This window comes from Gobius niger, assembly GCF_951799975.1.
Source record: "Gobius niger genome assembly, chromosome: 13".
Lineage (NCBI taxonomy): Eukaryota > Metazoa > Chordata > Actinopteri > Gobiiformes > Gobiidae > Gobius > Gobius niger.
In genome coordinates this window covers 23505452-23522172 of record NC_136864.1, presented here as the reverse complement: position 1 = coordinate 23522172, position 16721 = coordinate 23505452, and the positions used below count along the sequence as shown (strand labels likewise).

The 16721-nt window shown below is 42.8% G+C and overlaps 1 protein-coding gene across 8 annotated transcripts in view; it reads left to right on the top strand.

The window, feature by feature from the left end:
• The window catches only part of adgrl2b.1 (adhesion G protein-coupled receptor L2b, tandem duplicate 1), a 169795-nt gene that overhangs the window by 58032 nt on the left and 95042 nt on the right, over positions 1-16721 (top strand). For all 8 annotated transcript variants that reach the window (XM_079569115.1, XM_079569116.1, XM_079569117.1 and 5 more), the window contains exon 3: positions 13694-13907. In XM_079569115.1, coding sequence (XP_079425241.1) covers positions 13694-13907 — 214 coding nt within the window. The remainder of the gene's footprint in view (positions 1-13693; positions 13908-16721) is intronic.

Here is a 16721-nt window from a genome sequence, read left to right as displayed (position 1 = left end):
AAGAGCTCAGATTTGTACTTGTGGTGTTTTAATGCGTCACAGATGAAACACAAAACCGTCGTCCTCATTCTTTAAAGGGATTATGCTTCTTGCAGGCTTTTGGTAGTAGTCTCAAGCACTTCTTTATCACCCTTATATTGCACTTCATTGGTCAGAAAATGCAATATTGAACTCAACAGGTATAACAAAAATATCCAGTAGTTTCACTTCCCGATTGTCCAAGTGATAAGCCATAAGCCCCACCCACCCCTCTTGCTCCTTGTGTCCCTCGAGACGAGATCGAGACGTGGAGTAGGAGGAGCTTTTTGGGACCAGGAGGAATTTTTGAGGAGCCGACACTATGATGCAGCCACGTAGGAAGATTTGAAGATTACTCAAAGATGCTCTAGCAGCTTGAGACACAGCTCAAGGCATTTCTTTCTTTTTTGACGAGAGAAAAACATTGTAAAAAGCTTGGAATCCCCCCCGCCCTTCAAAGCCCCCTAATCCATCACTGGACCTGCTCTGAAGCGTTTGGCTCTTAAAGTGTGTTCATGATGACACCGTCCGTGCACCAGCTGCCTAGCGGTGAAACTGAAAGCTTGTGTTCACCGGGTCATTCACACTGCTGCCTAATGTATGCCTATATGTGGCGAGTTCATGAAACCCAATCCCACTAACTTTGGTATTTCACAACACAGCACTTCAAGTAATTTGTACATTGTTGGAAAAAGGGCTTAAAACTCAGATCTTTTAGCTCTTCTCAAAAACAAACTTTGTAATGGAGGCAATTCCAGCACCGAAATGGACAGAATGAGTGCTCGATGAAGCAGGCGGGGGGCATGCATGGATTCGAATAATAGGATTAGTCAGACAGGTTTTTTCTTTTGTGAATGAACTACATCATCACCTTGTTATAATTCCAAGTAAATCGACGGTAATGTGTGAATTCCTGTAACGTTCACAGGTAATGTGTAGAAGTAGGGAAAATTGCCCTTTCCATTTGACCCATTCATCAGCGCTGTCGGGGCGTGTTGGGAACCGTGGGTGACCGCGGCGCCGTGCCCACCCTCCGATCTTTCTGCAGATCTCGTTAGCGCGAGTAAAAATAGAAAAAGAAAAAGAGAGTTACATGGAGCACCATTCCTTCATCCATTTTCAGACATGGGGACTTTTGCGCGGAAATCCTAACAGTTGAGCTCTCCGGTTCACGCCAGGTCTCCAGCACATATGGATTGATAATGTTCCATTGCGCCGTCTAGGAAAAAAAAAAGAAAAAAAAAGCGCACACTAGGACAGGATACATCGAGGGAAACAACAGATGAGGCTTTGTTCTTGGAGATTACAAATTCAAACATGTTTTTAATTTGCCTCCCTTCCAAATGTCTCCCTCGCCTGTGCACACACGCAGTATGACCACTGCGATATGGCTCCGGATATTGGATTATGGAGGCATCCCCTGGCGTTGGAGGAGAAAGGCCTGACTCTTAAGATCTGCTCTTTTCTTGCAAGCATGTTGGCGACCGGTAATATCAAGAATAAACCAGCGCAAAAAGACAAAACCGCCTTCAAGTACTCCTGCTGGGTCCACGCTGGGGGCACTCTTTATTTGACTAAAGGCTACACCCGCCCCTTTATGCGGCGGAGAAAGCGTCCCCGTCAAGCCCGGGGGCCCAGGACAATGGGGGCCAGCCGTGGAGGGAAGCGGGTCCCATTTGCATGCAGCTGTTTGCCGTTTCCAGGCCCAACAAAGGCCAATCAAAGGAGCCTTAATGGAAGATGACAACCATCAACCAACGCCTTTGCGCTCCGTCCGCGCCAGGTCTCGCCACAGAGTCTGCCCTCCATAAGTGGCCCAGATTTTGTTTTGTTTTTTTTGTCCAAATTCGGCATTCCCCCGTTTTCGTTTTTCCTCCCACAGTCTGATGTTTTGACAGCACAGTTTTGGAAGGTTAAAGGTTGGTCACGATGGAGTTTCGGACAAGAACAACAAGAGGCGCAAAGATCGTCCCCAACATTTGCCGTTCATATGCCGCATTGATTTTTCCTTCTGGGCTCAATGTTGAATTTTTTTTTTTTGCTAGTTCTCTCCCTTAAAGGAATAGGCCACCGTTTTTACATACTGAGATATGTTCTTACCTTAGCTTTGACGAGTTCTTTAGGACCTGTCTGGTCTTCCCCCGTGCCTTCTATCACATAAACACAGCCCAGACGGCGTTAGCATTTAGCCTCTCCCTCTCTCCACTATAGCTCCAAAACAGGTCAAGATAGAAGCTACCAAGCTCTTCCACGTTTTCCCTATTTAAATATGGTTACGTGAAGTGTTCCACTACAAAGTATAATTACACAAAATTAAACGATGTGGATTTTCTAAGCGGATAAAAGGGGGAACTATATTGTAAGGCGTATTAATACCAGGAGTAATTCGAAATCCGCGCAGTAATCTTCACTTTACTGCGCAGTAATCTTCACTTTACTGTGCGGATGCCAAACTCCTCCTGGTATTATTACGCCTTACAATATAGTCCCCCCTTTTATCCGCTTAGAAAATCCACATTGTTTAATTTTGTGTAATTATACTTTGTAGTGTAACACTTCACGTAACCATATTTAAATAGGGAAAACGTGGAAGAGCTTGGTAGCTTCTATCTTGACCTGTTTTGGAGCTATAGTGGAGAGGGGGAGAGGCTAAATGCTAACGCAGTCTGCGCTGTGTTTACGTGAATGAAGGCACGGGTGAAGATCAGACAGGTCCTAAAGAACTCGTCAAAGCTAAGGTAAGAACATGTCTCAGTATGTAAAAACGGTGGCCTATTCCTTTCACATTTTTTGTTTTAGTGTCAGAGTAAAAACAAAGACTAAACTTACCCTTTATGATGCTTTTTTTGTTTTGTCCGCTAGCTAGCTGCTAACTTCCAGAAAGTAGCTACAACATTGCGGCGCACGGGCTGGTTTCTCACGCATATTCATTCACAGACAAGTTTGGTATCCACGTGTAGCACAAAAGGTGACGCAGACGACGCTGTAATCCAAATATGGTCGTTTCCTTTCTGGGAGACAGCCGCGGCTAAAGACGGGAGAAATATCCAAAACATTAGCCCCTTTTTTTCCCTCTCAAAATGAGGCTTTATTTACGCTCTTTATCTCCACTTCAGTAGCTCCGACAGCCTCCAAACCTTCCAGTCTTGTACATTCCAGAGGGATTATTTGATATCTAATTCCCAGCCTGATTTTGAAGCTTTGAACGGCAAAAAGACAGGGCAAAGTTTGACATTTTACAAGCTTGTTCGAAAACTAAACGATCCCAAAAGCCAAAATATCCAATATCCAAAATCCTCTCTGATAAAAATCTTTAACTATTACATCAACTAGGAGTGTGACAATATATCGATTTTCCGATATATCGCGATGTTTTGCGGGACGATGCGATACTTTTTATTCTGATATTGATGCTTTTGATGACGTCATGCATATTAATGAGGCAGTTCTCCACTGTTTTCACAGTCAAGAGGCCCATATCGAACCATGAGGTACCCAGAGGTTCCCACCCCTAACATCAACAAAAAGAAATCCGAAAACGAAACAAGCCTCTGTCCATTATTGACATTTTGTTGCTGAAAATATCTGCAACATCTACTTAAATGCAGTATTTTTTTATATATATATGAAAGCCACCGAAACTTGCAATACAAAAGTTTCAAATTGATGTCTCTAAATGTATTAATTTTCCCTCTTCACCTGCAGTGTCTCGCCTTAAATCCATAGTTTTGAGAAGTTAGGAATATTTAAACCGAAGAACAAGTAAATAATATAATAAAGTACTTTATTGGCTTCAGTTTTGGGAGCACAGTGAACAGCGCTTTGAATAAAAGTGCTGGCAGAGACATCAAATTCCAAAATAACAATGAATAAAAGCTTCATTTTTGTTTTGTTTTTTGGGGAGGGGGAATTGACTGCAGGTATAATTTATTCATTAAACTCAAGTATTTAGCCTGGCAGTTTTTTTTTTTTTTTTTTCTTTTCATGTGGCGCGGCCTGGTGCTATGGTCTGTTGCCAAACGCCGATATCTCCACCGAAACTTTCATTATCTCCCCGTTTCATCTCCGGAGGTTTTAAAAGCCTGAGAGTGTAGCTGCGCGGATGGCTTCAGACGCACCCATCTGAGCCGCAGTGCCACTTCCAATTTCAAGGGTGTTGATAGAAAACAAAATGTGTGTTATGAGGAGTTATTGTCAGCCCGGAATTATAGGTTGTCAAGTGAAGAAGCGGCAGAAATCTCTGAATGCGTCACATTGAGGAGCCGGTGCTGGCCTCTGCTTTGCCCCTCCGAGCTCAATGGGAGGCTTAGCGGGCTGGTCCGGGGGAGGCGCCTGAAAAGCTACTTTCCTCAGTCACTCACTGACCAGAATACGCGATAAGGCTTTGTGTCAACAAGGCCAGGGGAAAAGGGGATCGTAGCCAATTAGAGCTTAGCGAGCGTGGTTACCATGGCAATTAGACTAAACGCTCTCCGTAAAGCATTTTTAATTCTCGCGCTGATTGTGTAATGTAATGTTAATCAGAAACGCAGATAAAAGCAGAGCCGCGTCTCCTGGCCCCAACCCCACAGCAGGATCATGTTCTACTTTTCTCTCTTCCACTTTTTCCTGCGCCGTTTTCGCTGCAGCTGGTGCCCTTCTGTCGCCGTCTTCGGCTGCTGAAGTCGAGCAGTCAAACAAAGCACAGCACGCAGGACCCAAAGCTTTTCATACCTCTGTAAGACGTTGACATTTGTGCACACAAACAGTCTTCCTCCATCGCAAATTCGTGCAAAAATAGTTTTTGAAAAAATATCTGAAGAAAAAAAAAATATCTTCACCCAGAAACTTTTGTTGACTTGGGGTTTTTATTCTTTAGCACAAATCCCGGGACTTAAGCAGCTTCCACATAAGTAAGCCCGAAATGTACTCACATGAATCCAGTCCCCCGACTCCCCACAATGAGCTAAAATCGGCCCCTTTTATATGTATTTGAACCTTTTAGACAGATTTGTCATGACTCGGCCAATTACAAGCTGACAAAGTGGTCGTTAGCGAGGCCGAGGCTACCCGCAGTTTGGAGAAGAGGCAATTTGTTCCTCGGGCCGCCGGTACAGTCTCGCTACTCCCCCTAATTGATGTACTGTTAGCCTATGACCAGGAGGATCTATAGTGTGGAGGCGGGAGGAGGAGGTTAGTGAGCCTCAGGTGTAATCCATCGCTTCTATAGGCTCCGGCTGACAGCGCGGTGCCATCACGTCACGCCGCCGTGATGGATGGCCCAAATCTGCATGGAACAATAAGGAAAAAGGTTGTGATTTCTAGTAATGTTTTTTTTTTTCCCTCTCAAAGCGTTTTTGAATTGTAAGAAGCTACGGAATGCATTCCAGAGACGCGGCGCTGCCCTGATAAACCCGTCACTCCCTCTATGACAAATGGCAGGCAGGGAGATCATTAGCCGCCGCAGTAAAGTCGGGGACTCACTCCTCTCCCGCGTTTTCATCTTCCGCCGCTTTGGACAGGTTTTTTTTTTTTTTTCTGAGAGGTGCGGGTAATTGTATCGGTTATTGGAATAGATGGAGTGACCCGCGCGGCCCTCCACTCTCGCCGGCGTCTCCTAATGAGGTGATAAACAGTCCGGCTAAGCACAATCTACTGGCCATTAGACAGATCACGGCTATTCTAATGAAATGTCTGACTGTGTAGTGACACGGTTTGTGCCGTCGTGTTCTATTGTGTCGGGCGGCTGCAGAGATGAGAGTCCCCCCATATGAGCTATGCTGGAGAGAGAATGGATGGACGTTGCATGTTGTTTTTCATACTATCGTACAAAATCACACAGGATGTGATTAGGAGCCAGCCAAGCACAGCGGCCTAAAATGACTTGCAGGCATACGGGTCATTGATATTTATTATTTATTTTATTGACCTTTATTTAACCAGGATAGTCCCACTGAGATTAAGAATCTCTTTTTCAGGGGGGTCCTGGCCCCAGAGGGGAATCTATTATGTTTTTAGTGGTAGGTCAAACTTATGCAGACACGGGGAGAACATGCAAACTCCACACAGGTGGGAATCGAACCCGGGACCTTCTAGCTGTGAGGCGTTAGCGCTAACCGATATGCGCAAATAATTGGGTCGCGCCTGGTCTGTTGACTTATTTGTCATATGAGGTGGGAAAATCTGTAATCATTTTATCTAGGGCTGCACAATATATCGCGAAAAATATCGTATCGGGATATTAACTGATGCAATATCCGTATCGCGAGAAGCCACAATATATCGCAACATACCCATAGCCTTCATCTGACTGAGATCGACCCATTTTTTTTGCAAGTCGTGTAAAAGTTCAGTATTAGTTTAACATTTACTAGCTTTGTTAAATTCTACCCTTGTTTTGGTCCTGATGGGGTGTTTTTTTAAGTCTTCTTTTGACACAATTTGCTGAAAAAATGGAACATATTGTGTTTAGTGAAATATCGCAATAATACCGTTATCACGATATTGCACAGCAGTATCGCATATCGCAAGTCACTTCAATATCGTGCAGCCCTAATTTTATCCCTGAAAAGTCTTTTGCATACACCAGCCCGTGGGTATAGAACAGGGGTGGGCAATTCATTTTCATAAGGGGCCACATGAGGAGCCTGAATTGAGTCGGAGGGCCGCACCAACAATAACTCAAACTTATATCGGGATATAAGTATAATATATCGGGAGTGTATCGCTGGGGTCCATGAACAAAAGCTCCAAAATAAAAAAAAATGTTTTGATTGGGAAAATACATTGAGGACTTTTTTTCAATATCTATAAATTATTTCAATATCTATAGATTATATCTATATAATCTATAATGATGAGCCTGGCAGGACTGTAGCCTCATAAAAACGGCTTACACTTTACATGCCTGTGTCACAAGTCTCTGCTACATTGTAGTCAATATTCATTCACTCCGCACTCCGTGGTAGTAAGCTACTATTGTAGCCACAGCTGCCCAGGGGCAGACTGTCCATTTCCCACTTGCAAGTCACACAATGTGTTGTTTATATCTTTATATCTTATTATGCCAGTGCCCTTTGCTGGACACCTGTGGAATTCTTTACTTTTATTCTTATTTAATCTGCCCCCTAGTGGCTGGAGTGAGCACTCTGGTAATAAAAATAAAAAATCACAACTCCGCACAGGAATGAGCTAGAGACTTACTTTTTTTTTTGACATGCTTATGAATTTATGCCCTACAAGTTATGGGCCGGACTGAATCATCTCGCGGGCCGGATGTGGCCCGCGGGCCGTACTTTGCCCAGGTCTGGTATAGAACATGGGATGTGTGGAGTAATCGTTCACATAAGGGACACATTTGAACTCCATAGATGTTTTTATCAGTAGTGACCCAGCAGCTAACCAATTTGTTCTTACTTTTACATGTATATATATATTTTTTTTAGATAATGCTGGCATATAAATCACAACAAATGTGTAGCCCTGTTTGATGAGCGTCCCATCCCCATACAAGCCCTAGATTAAAGGTGGACTATGCAACTTTTAATGAAACAAATAGCTCACATTTGTGCGTATTTGACCTTTCACTGCTGACTGAACTGTATCCATGGTTACGTATACATTCCATCCCAAAAACCTACCAGAAATCCTAAAAAAACGGAAGTAAAATTCATCCTGAAACATCAAAGCCGCCGGGATCGAAAGCGAAAGGCGGCATGCTAACCACTTATACACACTTATATAAACTTTTTTCTTTCACATAAAAGTTGCATTGTGCAGCTTTAAAATATGGCGAGGTACGACATGGATTTAAACAGTAAAAAGACTGCATTTCCCGTCTTGTTAACTCTCCACATATGTTGGGATAGAACACCGCTTCTTCTTTTACTTCTATGAATGCTAGTGTATTGACTTTGTTTTGCTAGTCCTCCTAAAATAGCAAATATCTATAATAACATTCAATTTCTAGCCTTCAATTGGTAAGTATGTTTCCTGGCATTCGCAGCATTCGAGCAATTACGTGTTTCATATTGACAAATGTAGACCTTTCGTTGATTACGTAACAAACTTTTCTCACAGTCTGCTTGCAATTTATTGTATTTTTGAGATTTGCCCCGAGTGAAGCTTTTTATCCATCAATCCGTACGGCCAAAGCGTGAATCTGTGATAGAAGTTTGCCTCCAATTTATAGTTGCATCTCATATGGCAGCCGCCGCTATGATCTGAGCCGTGTTATGTTTATTTTTCTTGTTGCACTGCGGCATATGTTTGCAGAGCGACACAGAATGTAGTTAAGAGCGAGCGAAGCACTGCAGGGTAAAATAAACTCGCAGACATGTGGGTCAGTCAGTGGACGCGATCGCCTTTGTCTAGTCCGTTGAATAACTAGGCTGTTGTTAAATCGTCTGATCACATTATTGGATCAAAAGTAAAGTCAGAATTTGCCTTGATCTGATGTGTTTTCTTGGCTTTCTGAAGTGAAATGGACACAATCAAAGCCCGCTCAAAATTGTAATGTTTCTGTAACAGAGCCTAGGAATCAAATGTTGTAGATTGTCCCATTGCCATAGAAGTCCACTGTTTTAGCAGGAACTAGCTAATTCTATCAGGTTTTTTGACGATCTCATAAAACCCTCTGCCATGTTGCACTTTTTTCACTTACCAAATGTCAAACACCAAAGGAAAAATACTATTAACGGCTCAGCTATCATAGTCTTCTCACTCTTAAGTAACAGATGAGACTGTAGGGATTTTGGGAACCAAAGTGACACAACATGTCACAACAGCTTAAAGGAACAGGCCACCGTTTTTCCATACTGAGATATGTTCTTACCTGAGCTTAGACAAGTTGATGCGTACCTGTCTGGTCTTTGTGCGTGTCCGTGGAAGAGCGTGGTAGCTTCTAACTTCATCCCATTTGGAGCCATAGGAATATACTGGGAGAGGCCAAATGCTAGCAACATCTTTAGTCGTGCACGCACAAAGACCAGACAGGTACGCATCAACTCGTCTAAGCTCAGGTAAGAACATTTTTCAGTATGGAAAAACGGTGGCCTGTTCCTTTTTAAAACTAGGGTTGTTCCGATACCGATACTGGTACCAGAGATTTTCCTGGTATCGGTATCGTTGAGTAGCTAAACCCAAACCTATCCCATACCAAATTGTGTTTATTTTGGCCTATGAAGACTATAAAACCCCTAATTATCACACTTTTGTTATTTTTTGCCTGCTTATTAGTCACAATGCACTGATTTGATTGAATATGCATAATGAGCCATGTGTTATAGGTTTTAGCCTATTTTTTTTTACAAGCTTTGTCCTTGTTTTTGTTCACTGTGGTGTCGGACTGGTACTCGGTATCGGCGACTACTCTGAACTCGGGGTATGCCATATCTCGATATCAATACGATGACGATATATCAGCCCCACTCTGAACCCAAGTGTCTGTATCGCATCGGATGGGGAAGAAACTGGTATCGGAACAGCACTTAAAAGGTGGATGATGGCAGTATTTATTAGGCCTAAATGCTAATGAGTAATTAGAAAACTGTAATCAGATACAGGTTCAACAATACTTTGACCATAGTCTTCATTTAACTGGATAATATCAAGTAGTTATGTGAGACATGTGTTAAGTTTGGTTCAAAATGGCGTCTCCGGCTCCATGTTTAGCTTGGGCGAACATAGGCTCCCATAAACCGATAGGCTAACGTTAGACAAAACAAAATATATTGAGAAAAGGGCCGAGAAACGGCTCCATTAGCTGCCGTGTCACTGTTGGTAGAACATCTCGCACACTCACTGTGTCCAAATGATTTATGTTAACCTTAAACTCCAGTATTTTACATTTTACTCTCTCCTCTAGTTCATTGTTATAGAGCGCGCCAGGAATCCCAGAAATCTTTTGACAACAATACGATATATCTTTAATTCTCACCTTCAAAGAAACTTGTCCAAATGACACGGAGAGAAAAAAAATCGCTAATTTTAAACCCAGTGCGAGTCTCCCTCCGGTGCAGAGCAGAGCTGACAGTTCATCCCATTTGTTCTGTATTTTGAACGGCCGCTGTTGCGATGAATAGATTCATGTTACACATATCCCTTTCCTCGCTGTTGCCGGTATGACATGTGCGGACTGACACAGAATATCATTAGAGCCAAGCCGAGCGCGGCAGGCTAAAACGCCTCGCATGACACGTGGGCCCCGGCTTCTTTTTTTTTTTTTTTTGTCAGGAGTGTAGGGATTTCAATTCTCAAGCACTCGGGCCGGGGCCGTTCAAACAATGCTAATTGCGTCAGGGCGCGACTGTCAAGCGTGCGAGGATAATGGGAGTGAGGGGGCTAAGCGGACCCGGGGTGCTAAGTGTTTGTACATGACAATGCACAGGAGCCAATGGCGGAGCAGCAAAGGTACCGGGGCTGAGAGCGGGTCTAATTAGAAGGAGAGCAGTGCAGAAAATACAAATGCCATAGCTGCCCCCTCAGGGACCCACCGTTGCTGCAAACAACGGCGATTATTGGCAGTTCACGCGGCGCCCGACTGGAACGCATTTGCATGTTCTACTTTAAGTTTTTTGCTTAATTGTTTTCTCCGAATTGCAGACAGTTTTCTTCTTCCCGACGTCGGACCATTTAGACCTGAGATAATGGATTTCTCTCCTTGGCCTCTCTACCATGACTTAACATTGTTCTTAGGAAGAGGGTGAATTTCTTCGGTTCAGAAAAGGCTTTTGGGGTTGCATAAGTGTCTTGCTTTTAGCCACTGGGGTCGTAATTTGAGCCATTCATTTTCTGTTTCAGAAAGTCTAATGTTTTAGGGGAAAATGGGAAAGGAAGCCTTAACTTTCCGACTGTTTTCACGACTTGGTACCGTTCCATTTTTTTTTTTCCCATTCCGGTACTTTAGCGATACTCGGTTTACGATGCCGATACCTGAACGATACTTCTTCTGATGCCGAAAATGTTTGTCATCTAGATCCAGAAAATTGAGAAAAAATGTGTAGAAGATCTGGAAATTGACAATATCGGATTCATCTCCAATGTCGAAAAAGGTTTGGAAAAATACAGAATAATTTGGAAAAATTGGGGAAAATGTTGGCAAAAATTAGGAAGAATTGTTTAGGGGGAAAAAAAAAGGGAAAAAATGGGGGAAATAGGAAAAATATTAGTAATAAAAATGAAGGGGAAAATGGGAAAACACGAAAAAATTGGGGCAAAAATTAAAGAACAAAAAAAAAAGGGAAGAATGTGACAAAACAAAAAAAGGGTTTAGGTAAATATGAGGAGAAAATGAAAAACATTTATTTGAGCTGAAACAACCAAGTCACTTTCTTCAATGCTGTCCCTGGACCAACATCATGAAAACTTGGATCTTAAGATTTACGATTTTTCTCGCTACCTTTCAATCCATTTTTCTTTATTACCAGGAGTACCTAAACCTTCCAAACTGTACTGCTATCATTTAACTACACCCTATACTTGAGTAAAAGTACAGATTGTGCCCAAATTCGCAACATGATGGGGACAAACTTTCTTCCCTCTCGTGAGACTATGGCCACATATTGTTTTGGATTGTGCGTCGTAAAGCTTTTGACATTCTCAACAACAACTCAAGCAAACTACTGATCCTCAAAAAACTCTACATTGTTTCTGACCACCTCTGCTGGACTGACATTGTTTTCTCTTTGTTACTCCATACTGTAGCTATGATGGGAAATGGATCAGTATACCGCAATGAAACCTCACTGTTACTTTTTTTTCCCCCTTACAAAGCAGTTTCAAACATCTGTTGTAAAATCCCCAACTCCCTACGCGTTGGCGGACTCCTAATATTTTCTGAAAGTGGGGACAGACCTGATGTAAATGGTTAATTTCCCGCAAAGTTGTGCTGTTTAGCTGCTGCTCCCATCTGTTGTTGTTCCATGTATAGATTTTCCCTCCCGTGCGGACTCCAGACAGTCCCCTCTTCGATCACGCGGACACCGTAGAATGGATTATATTACAACCCTATCCTATCGGGATTTAGCCTTTTTCCACCCCCTTCTATCTTTACTTCTCAGAGCGCATAAAGGAAGTTAAACAAATGAGGGGTCTTGTAGAAGCGTAAAACAAACTGTATCTTCCGTCCAGCGAGCTTTAGTGCCGTCTTTGTATTTGCTCAAGAATTTATGAGGCTACCATTGGTCTCCCATGACTTTTAGTCGATGTCTTCCGCCAACGAGCGAGGACCACAGCGGACTGGGGAGATGGATTGTTTCGTCTTCGCCTGTTTCGGCATGGCGCGTAATGGCCCGCCTGTTTAAAACTGTGGTAAACACCGGGCTGCTGTTTTCTATTATTTTGCGCCAGAGGGATTTTTACTGCCTAATGTGTGGTCTTTATTGTATTGAAGCGCAGATCCTTTTAAGTCAATTTATTTGCGGAGTCATTTCTCTTGTCTGTTTCTTAACCGGGGCTGCTTCGCCAATCTCTAAAAGGTGGGCTGTACCAGTAGCTGTACCATTGTTTTGAACACAATGGATAAATTGGTTGAAGAGGCTTTCTTGAAGCTTTTGTCGATTATTATGACCGTCAAAGTCTTCAATGGCTGTTAAGCGAACCAGATATGAAAGTTTGTCGTTTAGACGTAGGTTATTTGGTTCCTAGCCAAGACCGAAGTCCTGGCTGGAGGGTCTTGAGACGAGTCCCCAGGCTTTGCTGCAGACATGAAGGGTCAAATTCTAGAAACAAATTTCCCTTTAAAGGAACAGGCCACCGTTTTTTCCATACTGAGATATGTTCTTACCTGAGCTGAGACGAGTTGATGCGTACCTCACTGGACTGTGCGTGCCTGTGCAAGAACTTGGTCGCCTCTATCTTCAACCCATTTGGAGCTATAGGAATATACTGAGAACGGCCAAATGCTAACAACATCTTTGATCTTTTTGCGTGACTGAGGGCACACAGTTCTTCCATGCTGTAATATGTTCTTACCTGAGCTCTGATAAGTTGATACGCACCTGTCTGGTCTTTATGCATGCCCGCGGAAGACCGTGGTAGCTTCCACCTTCATCCCCGTTTGGAGCTATTGGAATACATTGGGAGAGGCCAAATGCTAACAACATAAAGTCCAGACAGGTACGCATCAACTCGTCTAAGCTCGGGTAAGAACATATCTCAGCATGTAAAAACTGTGGCCTGTTCCTTTAAGGACAATAAAGTCTATAGGATAAATGGAACATTATGCAACCACCACATCCGTTTTTCCAACTTCTCTCAAGTCGTGGCAAAGGTTTTTTGTTGTTCGCCCTCGCAAAATGCCATAAGGTTACTTTCAAATACAATACACAGTGTTACAAAAGTCTGTACAATTCTGTTTTGTATTTTCTAGTTTGCCCTGGGATTTTTTGAGGCACAACTGACAATCCCTCAAGGCACACATGGTGCACCACAGCACAATGGTTGGAAATCAAAAGAATACGCGCGGAAAACGCAGTCCAAATGTCAAAGTATTCCCACATTGGTACAGCTAGACCAGTGTTGTCTCAACCTTTTTTTTTTCTCCCACCAAGCTCCCAGAGTGCCACAGGACTAGACCTGGGGCTACGAACTTACCCCATGACTCGAGCTGTTATTAAAAAAAGGCTATGGCCGCAAACGTGATATTTTTTCTTAACCAATTCCTCTCCCCCCCCCCCCCCCCTCTCTTTCTCATCAGCTTTCAGTCGCGCCGCCCTGCCGTTTGGCCTGGTCAGGAGGGAGCTCTCTTGTGAAGGATACGCCATCGATCTGCGCTGCCCGGGGAGTGATGTCATAATGATTGAGACGGCCAACTACGGGCGAACCGACGACAAGATCTGCGACGCTGACCCGTTCCAGATGGAGAACGTCAACTGCTACCTCCCCGACGCCTACAAGATTATATCACAAAGGTAAAAAGGGGCTGGGGAGGCCGCGGGGTCCCATTTCAAAACACTGCCAGGAGCCGGAAGCTACGGACCTCATGCGGACTTCTGTATTTTTCATCTACGTACTAAAGTTTACACAAAGAAATCAGTTTTACTTGCACCCACCGATATACGGAGTCATTATTGGAGTATGTGAGACATTTTAGAAAATAATTCATAATCAAGACCTATTTGTGGGGTTAACATATTGTTTTATCTATTGTAATATTGAGTTATTTACCATTACTAAACAATTTAAAATAGAAACACATGTAAAAGTTGTTTATGTTTACAAGATGATTATCAATAGAATTAAACAGGAGAAATGATATTCGATTGTAACGTAAGCTAGTCCAGGCAACTTTTCAGAGTCTGTTAGCCCGTTCAATGTATTTCTCCTATAGCCGTTAGCATTAGCCATGAAATATCGCAAACCTTGAACGATCCAGATGTTTTCAGCTGTTGTCAACCCATCGACCACATTTAGGTGAGGTCAATGCCTAGTTAGAAATCATTTCTGAATGAAAAGATCTTTTGGGATTTTACTTTAGAAACAAATTGGCATAAAAAGTGGCCTCTTAGCTAAATGCCAAATCGTATTCCGTTAGGTTTTTGCTTTTTGTAGTGTTGGATTAACTACCACTAAACATCGTCTTATAATCGGGTAATGACAGTGAAACCACAGAAATTGACAAGTCATACCTCGCCATACTTTAATATAGGGCCTGGCTTCTAAAATTAATCTCTGTGAGGCTAAGACGCTCAATTCAAACAGGTCCAGGAGCCGTTGGCTAACATAATGTATGCATTTGTAGGAACAGACAAAGACCTTTCTATCAGAAAGTAGTATGAGCCGATCACTTAGTGTTGCCAAAATCAATGGCTAGATCTTCTCTCCTACTTCCACAATCCTGACACTTTGAATATAGAATGTAGCATAAGGATTTTCATTAAAATCCACTCTCGAAGTTCCCAAAAGTCACTAAAGCACCGTCAGTTTTAAATATCCCATTCATTTCGTGTGTTTGGGGATATATGGACAATGTTGCCATTACTCCTTCATATTCTAATGAACGTTTTGAAGCCTGTACGATTCTTTTTCTTTTTTAATCGACTAATGTGTAGGTGGCTTGTTAAAAATAAGACGAGCCAGATTTATTCTTGTCTGGGGGAAATTGACAAGCATGCAGCAGCAGCAGCAGCAGCAGCGCTCTTCACACCAGCTGCGCGTTGTTGCTGCTGCTTGAGTCATAATCGGCGTAGCGCACACACTCATCCCCTTCGTTCCATATTGGGGACACTGCTCTTGCTTTGTTCTCGTACTTAGACTTCCACTGAAGTGGCAACGGCTGTGGCGCAATCCGTGCACTTCTGGACACGTTCTCGCTCAAGTGTGTTTACGCCGCCGAGCAAGATGCAACAGAATGCTTTGTTAGCGTATTTATGCTGATGGAAGAAATTAAGTGTGCGGCGATCTACATTTAGCATAAATTTAGCAAGACCCTCTTGACTATCGAGACAAAAAAAAACATTCGAAGCAGTCATGGTAATAGCCTTGGATCACTGGGAATACTTACTGAGATGAAATTGACAAATCTGCACTCTGAAGTTTGACATCTTAAGATCACTGAGACCAATTTAATTTCTCTGCTGAGTGAAATTGATCTGAATCCCATCTAAATAAAGCCTTCATCAGACAGAAACCCATATACCTGACCAGCCAGAGATTTGTACTTGAAATGGGCAGCTCTGGTTCATATTTTGGATGTATTTTTATCCACATACCCCGTCAAATATGAAAAAAATAAAGACCTGTAGCTGTAGCCTAGAGATTTACCATTGTGTTCATTCACTTATATGTTGAACAGCACAGTCATCCGCGAGTAAAACCCTCTGACAGAAGTATGTGATTTGCGGCACAGCATTAGCCTCAGGTAGCGAGTCAGTGGCCGTCATAATCATGCCTTTTATCCCGGTTCCCCTTCTCCCCGGCTGCTGTTTTGCTGTCAAACGGCACAGCAACACCTCTGCTCCTCGGCTTGCTTTTCCCGCTGGAGGTGCGCTTGAGTGTGGATTTTTAAAAGGCCACTGGATGCACTATTCATAGCCAGTAACAGTCACAGTTTTCTTTTTTCTAATGCGCGGCCATGTCCAACCTGGCTTCTACCGACTGCTCTCGCCCACAATTCTTCACCTTTGGGGTAAAGAAGCTTCAGAATATAACTTTTATTTCTGAAATGTGAAAATAGGTCAATAAATGAAATTTCATATCGACATTACTATTCAGAGCCTGTGTAATATTAGCATAGCCATTAGCATTTCACTTTTTTCAATCACTATTTGAAGACCGGTGTTTGGTAATTGCTTCAAACACATCTTTATCACTATCTTCGCTTCATTTCCTAATTTATTTTCATGCCATCTTACCTTAAGTCCCTCCCCTTTCCTGGATACATAGGACATTAGGGGGGAACCTTTTGGTGCTGCCGCCACTCGAGAAGATTCAAGAACTATTCAAAGATGCGCGACTGGGTTGAAACACAGCTCCAGGTATTTTTTGTAACATGGAAAACATTTTACAACATTTAAAGCCACACTGCAGAACATTCCATGTTAAAGTGCATAGATACAGACGGCATCTCGTCAAAGAAGGGGGCGTGGCTTCGTCTTGGGGGGAAATAGAATCTTTAGAGAAACACAATTCACTCTTTCTGGCCATTTTCTGGTGGAATATGAACTTGTTTATCACATAAATAAAGCGAAGTCTAAATCGGGCCCATAAGGATATTTTCTCACAGC